The 12120-nt window shown below is 36.0% G+C and overlaps 1 protein-coding gene across 1 annotated transcript; it reads left to right on the plus strand.

Moving 5' to 3' along the window:
- The first annotated feature begins 1790 nt into the window (after nucleotides 1-1790).
- On the plus strand, nucleotides 1791-11652 carry LOC139324838 (vomeronasal type-2 receptor 26-like). The gene is made up of 4 exons (XM_070954590.1): nucleotides 1791-2032; nucleotides 2692-2950; nucleotides 10317-10443; nucleotides 10754-11652. Exons 1-4 carry the CDS (start codon nucleotides 1791-1793, stop codon nucleotides 11650-11652), a joined length of 1527 nt encoding a protein of 508 aa, XP_070810691.1.
- The last annotated feature ends 468 nt before the right edge of the window (nucleotides 11653-12120 follow it).

Genomic DNA, 12120 nt, shown 5'->3' on the forward strand with positions numbered 1-12120 from the left:
TCCTTAGAATTAATGAACGAGATCCTGATATTTATGTAGATTTTGCATCTCAGGATGAACAACCAAGAATCAATGTCTACGGAGATTTCTAGTTTATCCAGGTCATGGTTGTCCCAAAAGTGATTTTTCAAAAGGCAACTGGACTTTCTTGGGTTTTCCTTGAAGACGTTTCGCTTCCCATCCAAGAAGCTTCTTCACTTCTGATTCTGACCAAGAACTGAAGAAGCTTCCTGGATGAGAAGTAAAATGTCTTTGAGCAAAAGCAAAGAAAGTCCAGTTGCCTTTCCAAAAGTCACAGTTTGGACAACCAACGATAAAAGGACCAGCACTCTGGAAATACTTTGCAGACTTTAATTTCATAAGGTAGCAATGAAAATTTCAGAGGAGACATTCAAGTGTCCTTGTCTGACAACATACAGGAAGATAAGGATTCCCTGAAGAACACACAACCTACTGAAACAGAGCCATGGAAATTGTGAAAGTCACAGCCAGCAACCACAATATTTTCTACGCTGGTTTGTGGCTTTGGAGTTCCCTTCTCAAAAAAGATTGCTGCTTTCACTCATAAGTGAAATATTTTATTTGAGAGCCAGCTTTAGATACGAGAGTCAGTTTGATCTAGTGATTTAGGCACCAGGTTAGAAAATGGAAGGCTATGAGTTCAAGTCCCACCTTAGCCATGAAAGCCTACTGGCTAACTTTGAGCCAGCCACTCTCTCTCACGCACCTTTTTCCTTTTGTAGGGAAAATTGCTTTTTCCTGCCTTCAAATGCTTTGGAGAATAGGTTGACCCCCTCTTCTTTGTGGCAACTCCTTAGATATTGTAAAACTCCTGTCCTATCTATCCTATCCTATCCTATCCTGTGATATCTATCATATCATATCAGGCCATATTATATCATATCATGTACCATATCATATCATACCATATCATACCATATCATATAATATATCATATCATATCATATCATATCATATCATATCATATCATATCATATCATATCATATCATATACCATATAATATCTACCATACACTAAGTAGGAGGAGGAAGGTATGTTAGCTACCTTCTCTGCCTTGAGTTATTTCTAAAAATAATACAACTCAGGACACAAATAAGTAAATAAATAACTAAGATTTTCATTCCACAGCATTCTTTGAATGAAAATGTGGATAACGCCTACAAAGAAATGTTTGGCTTTTTTGTCAGACCTTAACATATAAAAAATGTTTCCTCTTCTCTACTGAACAATTCTATTCGTTTTATATGGAAAATGGGAACTCTGCTCTACAGTGGTAAGGAATGAACATGACCTTCAACACTTAAGGCTATTTTCAATTGCCAATGTCTCTTCGATTAATTTTATTAGCATTTGTTCATTTAAACACAGTTGAACCATCAGTTGAACTCCTTATTCTCTCACAAAAACAAAATAATTATCTCCTACAGGAATCGCCGTATTTTTTATTTTTTTTTAGCTAGGCCAAAACATCAAGGATTGTGCATCGAGGTATTTAAATTCAGCAACAATTATGGTATAAATTTGGTTATAAAGTAAATCTTGAACCCCAGGGAGTTTGGCACGAAGGGATAATTATGGCTCCGCCGGATTCATTGCTACAAGTTTCCTCCCTCCTTTCTTCTTTTTCAGAACATCTGTTCAATCCTAGTCATAGTCAGTATAGAAATTTGCACACAAATAGAAAATGATGGGATTTCTGATTAGGTGCATTGTCAGATATCAACCTTGGCTCAATCATTGAATGAACCACTGAAATACAAACTTCCGTATGGACAGGAGACACAAATATTTTCAATATGACAAACGCCTGAAGATGTTGTTCCTTCTGATGCTCTTGGTGCAGAAAGCAGTTACTCTGAGGTGCTCTGTGAGTGATGCTTTCCTGATTCCCCATGAGTGGTACCAGCCTGGTGATCTCATTGTGGGTGGGATGGTGTCTCAGATAATTCACTACTTTTTTGAAATTGAATTTAAAGAACATCCTTCTCTAATACCTTATGAGTTACCATTGTAAGGATTTTTTGTCTTTCCATTCATTTTCTAATTTTATTGTTTATATGACTAATAGCTCTTTGAGAAGAAATGCATGTTTTTTTTATATCAACTTATTCTTGCTTCAAAGTGATCAGATTGTGGGAAAACAAATCATTTTCATTGTGTTAAAATCTTACTCATAAAATGTCGGAAACTATTCTGCAGGAATTCTTTTGGACAATATTTAGGGAGTATAATTATCAAGTCTATGCAGTCACACCTTGCATAACTTACATATATTAATCATCATTTTCTTTTCACTGTATTAAGTCTAACAACAAGTCTTTTGTAGAACATTTAGGGAGTGTAAAATCATTAAAATGATCTAGTCTGTGCAGTCACTCCTTGCATAACTTACATGTATTAAAAGAGTGATACTTGCTGGTTGTATTCGATTTTGTGCCAAACTGATAGAAATAAATGTGAGAGCTTGAAAAAAAATCATAACATTGTTCTCTACTTATTTGTGGCAAATCATGGAACCACTAAATCATGAAAACTATACAAATTATTGAGTGTTTTTACAAAGACTCTCATCTTCTCACTTACAAAAGAGACAGAAGTGGTTATTACTCATATATTAATGCTTTCACCATAAAAGAATTGTCAACATATTTTGTTTAAATTATTTGCAGTGTAATAACCAAATACTACCAGCATGCCCTCACCTTGGCCTTTGCTGTGAAGGAGATCAATGAGGACTCCCAGATCTTACCTAACGTCACTCTCGGGTTTCACCTTTATGATAGTTACAACAACCCAAGGATGACCTATCGCACCACACTGGACCTGCTTTTCAAATCCCAGAAATTTGTCCCAAACTACAAATGTGATAGCCAGAAGAATCTCATGGCCATCATTGGGGGACTAAGTCCTGATACATCATCCTTTATGGTAGAGAGTATACGTGTCTACAAAATTCCACAGGTAGTTTGGGATGGAGTGAGAGAGAAAAGTCTTTTTTAATTAATAGTAGATACTAGTTTGCCATACCTTTCTCCAGAAATTCAATTAAATACACTATTATCATCCCTCATCTGCTTTTCCCACAACTCAATAGACTGGCTCAAAGTAATCCAATTAACTAAAAATCTTTTATTACAATCATAGAGGTCTTTTGACAGCCAACCAGGAATAGGTTGCAACTCTTCTTACTTAATTTTGCTTGGTGTATGATAAAAATAATCGAGTGTAAAATTAAACTGCTTTTCTTAGCAATTGTTGACAGAGTGGTGCTGTAGGTTTAGTTAGTATTTTGCCATGCCTTTCTGCAGGACTTCAATTTTGCTCTCTTTGCTCTCCCTTCTGTAATTGTTTCCACAACTCAATACGTTGGCTCAAAATAATCAGTCAATATAAAATCTAAATTTTTTATTACAATCATAGATTAGAAAATTTAAATTTAAATCATAAATTACAGTACAAAATTTATCTTATTTGAGAGGGTAACCTATGATTTGATCACTATCTGTGGTGAAATCTGGAGCTGTGTCAAGAGGAGGATAGAAAAGGCCGGCTAGCACGTAGAAGACAGAACATAGAACATAGAATAATAGAGTGGGAAGGTTTCTTGGGGGTATTCTAGTCCAACTCCCTCTTCGATCAGGGGATCCTATACCATTTCATATAAATCACTGTCCAGTCTCTTTTTGAAAGCCTCCAGTGATGGAGCACCCACAATGTCTGAAGGCAAGTTGCTCCATTGGTTAATTGTTTTCACAGTTAGGAAATTTCTCCTTAGTTCTAGGTTGCTTCTTTCCTTGATTAGTTTCCATCCATTGCTTCTTGTCTTGCCTTCTGGTGCTTTGCAAAATAGTTTGACCACCTTTTCTTTGTAGGAGCCCCTCAAATATGGGAACACTGCTATCATATCTCATGGTTTTAGGGAAGATCGTCTTTCAGCCACTTCCTGCCCATTCCCAACTCAAAGCTAGCCAGTATTTTCACGGCTGCCCTCAACTCAGCTCCAGATTCCACCAATCCACCTGATAATAGACCACAACTCTCTTTGGTATGTCTTGGTTGGGTCTCATAGTAATAACTGAATTTAAAACTCATCTGATTTTCCTTGAAATTGTTGAAGGATTGGGCCTACATGGTACTTTTGGAGATGTCTATAATAATTGCAGTAAATGACATGATTAACCCAGAATCTCACGGGCATAGTCTTTCATCTATAAGTATTTTATTTTATCTGCTACAAATAATGGAAGAAGGTAATCCAGTAAGTCTACCTCTTCTTTGTAGAAGCCCCTCAAATGTTGCACTATTGCTGTCATGCCTCCCCTAGTCCTTCTTTTCATCACACTAGACATACCCAATTCCTGTAACTGAATTCTTTTGGATATCTCTATAATAATTGTAGTAAAGGAAGACATGATTAATCCTTTGTATTCCTCCAGAATCTCATGGGCATAGTCTTTCGTGTACAAGTATTTAACTTTATCTGCTACAAAGAAGGGAAGAAGGTAGTCCAGTAAGTCTAGCTCTTAAGAGTCCTTTCCTTAGGCCGAGAAGAGTGCACAAGCTCAGATTGTTAGGAAGTTTCCAGATGTTCTAAAAGGATGAACATCCTGGAACTCTGTATTAGGAAACTGAGTGTGGTTGTAATCTAGTTATATTTCAGATGAGAAAATATTTCATCATGGGATTTTACTGGCTTCTCTTTTTCATCAGAACTGTCATAATCTACATAGAATTGGACAAATGTTCAATGTACGGAGACCTTCATTAAGTTTCTAACAAGCAGTCTTCACATTTGTTCCATGATTTTCATGAAGAACGAATTTCTCTTTTTTGTTTCTTTAGTTGACTTATGGTTCCTTTGCCCAAGAAGACTTTCAGATTACTAAATTATTTCCACTTTATTGCATGGTCCCAAAAGAGGAGCATCAGTACGCTGGACTTATTCAACTTCTTCTCCATTTTTGGATGGACATGGATTGGACTCTTTGCTTCTGAAAATAAGGAAGAATGTTTTTTGCAGAAACTACAGTTGTTGCTTTCACAGAACGGGATCTGTTTAGCTTTCACAGAAAAAATTCCACAACATATCCACTTGGAAGATTTGTCCCAATTGTCTAATTCATTCTCAATTATTGATGAGAAACTATTAGATCAGAAAGCAAATACATTTCTTGTCTATGGAGAAACATTCACAATAGCGTGGCTCAGAACTGTCATGTTTCTACGTGATCCTGAAAATAAAGAGAGTGCAACATTTAGGAAGGTTTGGATCCTGATGAATCCAATTGATTTCATTCTGATGGGAACTCAAAGCAGTTGGGATCTCCAGATGTTCCATGGGGCTCTTTCCTTTACTGTGCATTCAAGAGACATTCAAGGCTTTAAAGAATTTCTTCAAGTCATCAAACCTTCAACTGACAAAGATGCATTTCTTCAAGATGTTTGGGAGCAATTGTTCGATTGTTCATTTTCAAATACAGAATTATCTTCAACAATCAATGAAACTTGTAGTGGGGAAGAGAATTTGGAGAATGTGCCTGCACCTCTGTTTGAGTTTCAGATGACTGGCCAAAGCTACAGTATCTACAATGCTGTTTATGCAGTGGCACATTCTTTGCATGAGGCAGTGAGATCAAAATCCCAACCAAGAGAGATTCAAAGGGTTGAATTTCCAAATCTGCTGCCTTGGCAGGTAATCTTTCCATACCTATCTTGTATTTCAATGATTATCCACAATCCTCCACAATCTAATATAGCTTATTTACCCTCATTTATGGCTCCAAATCAATAGAGAGACTGAGGCAACAAAGCTATTAGTTTTATAAAGTAAGAGAATGAGCATTAATCTAAAACATAAAGTTGTCTAAGCTCAAAATTTGAAGCCTGGTGGCATTAGTTATTTTATTGTGAGTAGAGGAATGGAGGAAAATATCTCCTGACTCTCTCAATTGTATTTTTGTCCAGTATGCAGTGTAGGTTCCAGACAGTTGAGCTGTATTCGAGAATAGGTCTAGCAAATGTTTTGTATGATCTAGTTAGTAGTACAATATTACCAAAGAAGAAGCTACACAAGATTAGGTTAACAACTCTTAATGCCTTTTTGGCAATGTTACAGTGTTACAATGTTACAGTGGGCTCTGGCACTTAGATTTTTAGAGATGAGTACTCCAAGGTCCTTAACAAAATGAGGGTCGTCTATAAGGTCGTGTCCATCCAGCTTGTATTTTATGATCTGATTTATTTATTTATTTTTGCCGATGTAAAAGAGAGAGCATTTGTTGATTGAGATTTGAAGTTGCCACTTATTTGACCATTCTGACACATAGTCAAGGTCTTTTTGAAGGGTAGCAGCATTGTTGGTGGCGTTGAATAGTTTTACATCATCAGTGAAGAGAAGGCAATTGCTTTTGATATGATCTAATATGATCAAGAGCCTTTTTGGCACAGCAGACTAAAGTGCTATTATGTAGCACAAGCTGCCTGCAATTACTGCGAGTTCAAATCTCACCAGGCTGAAGGTTGACTCAGCCTTCCATCCTTTCAAGGTAGGTAAAATGAGGAGCTGGATTGTGGGGGCAATAAGATCACTTTGTATAAAAAAAAGAACACTGCTTAGGGGGCCCCGAAAGCCCTACTAAGCAGGTATATACAAAAGTATGAAGGCTATTGCTTAACGCATTGTAAGCCGCCCTGAGTCTCCGGAGAAAGAGCGGCATATAAATCGAACCAATAAATAAATAAATAAATAAATAAATAAATAAATAAATAAATAAATAAATAAATAAATAAATAAATATTTAATATGATTTCATATTAATATTTAATATGATTTCATATGTTTTACTATTAGTATGATTTAATATGTTCGATTCCCACTGGCTCAAGGTTGACTCAGCCTTCCATCCTTCTGAGGTTGGTAAAATGAGGAGCCAGATATGGGCAGTATGCCCACTCTGTAAACTGCTTAGAGAGGATTGTAAAGCACTGTGAAGCTGTATATAAGTCTAACTGCTATTGCTATCCAAAATTATCCTCAACCAGTTCTCTAATCTCCTTGGCTCATGAACACTTCAAAGTACGGATGCAGAGCATTCTCTCTCTATCAATGTTCAAGAGGAATGGACCAAATGTCACTTTTTTTCAGCTCTGGCATCCACCCTTTAAAACAACTCTATGTTTGAAAGAATCCCTCTCTCCCTCCCTCTCTCTCCCTCTCCCTCCCTCCCTCTCTCTCCCCCTCCCTCCCTCCTCCCCCCCTCTCTCTCAAAAGAATTGAGTCTCAGATGATAAAATCTGGCTAAAGGAAATTTGTTAGGACTCATGATGTTAAATATGTTTCTACTAACAGAGAACAAAAAATATAGGATGAGTTTAGATATGATCCACATTTGATTGTCTAGTTTTTTAAATAGTGAATATAAATCATATCTGAATCAAGTTGTATAATGTTAATACCTCGTTTTGATTTTTATTTATTAACTGCTGTTTTCATTTTTCCCCTGGAAGTAATATTAAATTAATACTAGAACAGTGTCTTTCTCTAAAATATAGATTATCTATATTTTAAGGGTTGTTATTTGTTATTTGTTAGAGCAATGGGAAATGAAAGTTAAAAATACTGGCCACTTTTTCATTATTATCCTTCCAACTCCCTCCCCTCCCTCCCTCCCTCCCTCCCTCTCTCTCTTTCATTCTCTTTCAAGTAGCTCCATTCATTTCTTCAAGGCATTTCTTTTAACAATTCAGCTGGGGAGAGAGTGTTCCTGAACCAGAAAGGGGAAGCAACAGGTGGATTCGACATCACCAACTTGATCACTTTTCCAAATAGATCTTTTCAGAGAATTAGAGTTGGAAAGATGGATCCTCATATTCCCAATGCGAACGAATTAATCATTGATGAAGAGCTCATTGTGTGGCATCCCGCTTTTAACCAGGTGTGGATTCATTTAATCAACTGTTCCTTGATCTATTATGATCCAATATTGAACATAGTCTCTTTAGAAATCTAATTTGTGATTTTTAAAAAATATATATATTTTTTTATTTAAAACAAAAACAAAACATAAAATCACCATCATTTAAATACAATTACAAACAGTGTGTCGATCAGTTAAAATTTTTTTGTCCTCGATCCCTTATCCCAAAATACCACTTATTTAATTTCTCTTATTTAACAGTGTTATATGTTATACTCATTTAGCCATTTTTTAACAAAAGAAAACATTTCATATATTTTATCATTACATTAATTTCATATTTCATCTCCATGCTTTATTATCTAGCCATTGATAAAACAAGTCCCAAATCAAAGAGTATTATTTATCTTCCTGTTCTATAATTTCAAATGTCAATTTACTCATTTCAGCACAATCCATAATTTTCTTAATAACTTCATCCTCAGTAGGTATCTTCTCACCTTTCCAATTTTTAGCAAAAAGAATTCTAGCCGCTGTTAAAACATTCACAATTAAATATCTCAGTTCTTTATTATATATTTCTGGTAAAATCCCTAATAAAAATATCTCTGGTTTAAAGTCAATGTGTTTCTTTGTCATTTTTTCCAACCATGTGTGGATTTTAATCCAATATCTTTTAGCTTCTGCACATGTCCACCACATATGATCATATGATCCTGGAGTCCGATTGGAATTTCCATCATTTCTCCAATTTATTCTTGAACATTCTGGCTATTCTCATTGGGGGTAGATGCCACCTGTAAAACATCTTATACAAATTCTCCTTATATGCTGGAGACATTGTCATTTTATAATTTTGAAACCACAGTTTTTGCTATTTCTCTAAATTAATCCCGTGTCCAAAATTTTTCCTCCATGCTATCATCATTGTCTTCTTAACTTGTTCCTCTTCCAATTTTACCTCTAATAAATAACCATACAGTTTTTTAATTACATAATCATCAGACCCTGTCAATATCTTATCTAAATTAGTCAAAACATTGTAAAAACCTTCTTGTTTAGAATCGTCTTCATTTCTAGAACGTATTTGCAAATAAGAAAACCAATCCATCTTAAAACCTTGTTCTTCCAATTTTTGCTTCGACTTAAGTTCACCCTTTTCATCCATTAATTCACTATATCTAATGATTTGTTCTCTTCTAAATATTACTGAATATGAAAAAGCTTCAATCATTGAAACCCAGACTGGAATTTTCAAATAATGTTGTTTTTTAATCTTCTCCCAATTCAATAACAAAGCCTCACGTATATGATGTCTCCTAAAATACCCCTGTATTTTTGTTCCCTTATATCATAAAAAAGCATGCCACCCCATCAACAAATCATGACCTTCTAAATTCAATAGTCTAGTATTCCTTAATGTTATCCATTCTTTAATCCACATCAAACTTGTCGCTTGATAGTAAAGTTCCCAATTAGGTAGGCCAAAACCCCCTCTCATTCTAGCATCTTGTAGCAATTTAAGTCTTATCCTCACCTTCTTTCCCTGCCAAATATATATTAACACCATTTTATTCAATTCTTCAAAGAAGTCTTTCCCCAATCTAATTGGAATTGTCTGGAACAAATATAAAATTCTGGGCAAAATATTCATCTTTATAGTTGATATCCTTCCAATCAAAGAAAGCTGTAAATTTTCCCATTTTTAATTTGTGATTTTTGAAACGGTATATTCTGTACAAATATTGTCAATGATCAGGTTTTCATCAAATTGACAAAATGACATTACAATTTAAAAGATAGGTATTCACATTTGGGCTGCATTTCCATTTGAAATCATAAGATAGTGTTCCCATAATATTGTAGTGACATGTATTTCTTTATTTACTCTTCCATTCTCCAAACACGCCCTTTGCACATCCTTATAATGTCAACATTTTAATGGGTAGTATAAATCTGTGATGGCTCACTGGTTAAAGACACTGAGCTTGTCAGCTGGAAAGATGATAGCCCAGGTTTGAGACCTGCGTGTCATGCAATAGGGTGAGCTCCCATTCCTGCCTCAGCTCCTTCCCATCTAGGAATTCCAAAGCATGCTAATGAGAGTAGATTCATAGGTACCACTTTGGTGGGAAGGTAACAATGTTCTTTGTGACCATGGAAAAATATCTTCGGAGAATGCTGGATCCCTTGGCCAAGAAATGGAGATGAGCACTGTGCCTTAGAGTTGGACATGACTGCAGAGGGAAACTTTTCCCTTATAATAAACCTGGACAAACGCTTGAGGAATTCAAATATTCTTCCCGCTATCATAAATGAGAACATTATAAACTGCTTTAAAAATTCCATTTGCAATTTTTTTTTATGTTTATCAACAGGTTATTCCATTTTCTCAGTGTAATGACCATTGCTCCCCTGGATACTGGAAGAAAGGGTTGGAAGGAGAGCAGTTCTGTTGCTACAACTGTGTTCCTTGCCCAGAAGGGAAGATTTCAAATGAAAAGGGTAAGTTAGACATTCCAGCAAGTTTTCATTGGATAGACTTAAGCAAACTATAATACCCTGTTTTCGTGTAGCAAATAGTTTTGTGAGTTCTTCAAGGTGAATATTCATTTCTATGCTTCTGAATCACATTCTGTTCTTCTGAATGTAAAGTTTTCCCATAAGAGCTAAACTCTTATATCCCCCCCCCCCTCAGATGTTTTCTTTGTGTTTTGGAAAAATAGGAAAAGTCAAAATGCTCTAAATTTTAATAAACTTGAAAATGTTTCAAAAATATGGAATGCATAAAAACTTGCCTTGACTTTGCTTTCAGATATGGATGACTGTTTTGAATGTTCAGAAGATCATTATCCAAATAAAGAAAAGAGAGGCTGTATCTTGAAATTTCTGGTCTTTCTAACTGTTGAAGAAACCTTAGGAATTGGTTTAACCTCAGCAGCTCTTTGTTTCTTCTTCTTGACATCTTGGGTACTTGGAAGTTTTATTATGCACAGGGATACTCCCATTGTCAAAGCCAACAACAGGTCCCTCACCTACACCCTCCTTGTCTCTCTTCTGCTCTGTTTTCTCTCCTCTTTGTTCTTCCTCAGTCAGCCTGGCAAAGTGACCTGCCTTCTCCGACAATCAATGTTTGGCATCACTTTCTCAGTAGCCATTTCTACTGTACTGGCTAAAACGATCACCGTGGTTGTGGCTTTCATGGCTACTAAACCAGGATCTCAGATGAGGAGATGGGTGGGGAAAAGATTGGCTTTTTCTATTGTCCTTTCATACTCCCTCATACAAGTATGTATTTGTATAATTTGGTTGTCAACATTTCCCCCATTCCCTGAGTTGGACAAGCACTCAGTGCACCAAGAAATAATTCTACAGTGCAATGAGGGGTCAGCTTTCTTCTTCTACTGTGTCTTGGGCTACATGGGTATCTTGGCCATCACCAGCTTTATTGTGGCTTTCCTTGCCCGTAAATTACCTGACAGCTTTAATGAAGCCAAGTTCATCACCTTCAGCATGTTGGCCTTTTGCAGTGTGTGGATCTCCTTCTTTCCAGCCTATCTGAGCACAAAAGGCAAAGCCATGGTAGCTGTGGAGGTCTTCTCCATCTTGGCCTCCAGTGCTGCATTACTGGGATGCATATTCTTACCAAAATGCTACATCATTGTTTTCAGGCCTGACCTCAACCACAGGGAGCAACTGATAAAAAGGAATTAACACTTGGTGTAATATTTCTGGCTTTGAGAAATTGCTCACAAAGAAACCGAGAAAGATTTGCTATCCATAGGAGACATATAGAAGTCCTTAATTCTGACAACAGAGGATTGATGGAGGATTATCCTGACAACTAAGATTTATTATAGTTGCCAATTGCAAAAGAAATGCTCATGCTGCTTCAATTGCAATCATTCTCCAATTAAACTTTAATTAAACACCTTCCTTCTTTCAACACCCCAAGATAGCAAGACATTGAGAATCCAGTTGTCGTGTTAGAAGATTAGAGATATTGAATCAAATCATGTCCAATGTTTGCAGTTTACTTATTTATTTATGTAGAAAATTTATAAAGCTGCCTACTTTCTCACAATGACTCTAATCAGTTTACAAGCATTAAAACACAATAAAGAAAAAAAAAAGACTATATTCCCCTCTGGCAACAACACACAGTCAAATAAGCCATTTGAT

The sequence above is a fragment of the Pituophis catenifer genome, unplaced genomic scaffold, assembly GCF_029215685.1.
Source record: "Pituophis catenifer annectens isolate HBS135680 unplaced genomic scaffold, rPitCat1.0.hap2 SCAF_15, whole genome shotgun sequence".
In the NCBI taxonomy this organism is placed as follows: domain Eukaryota; kingdom Metazoa; phylum Chordata; class Lepidosauria; order Squamata; family Colubridae; genus Pituophis; species Pituophis catenifer.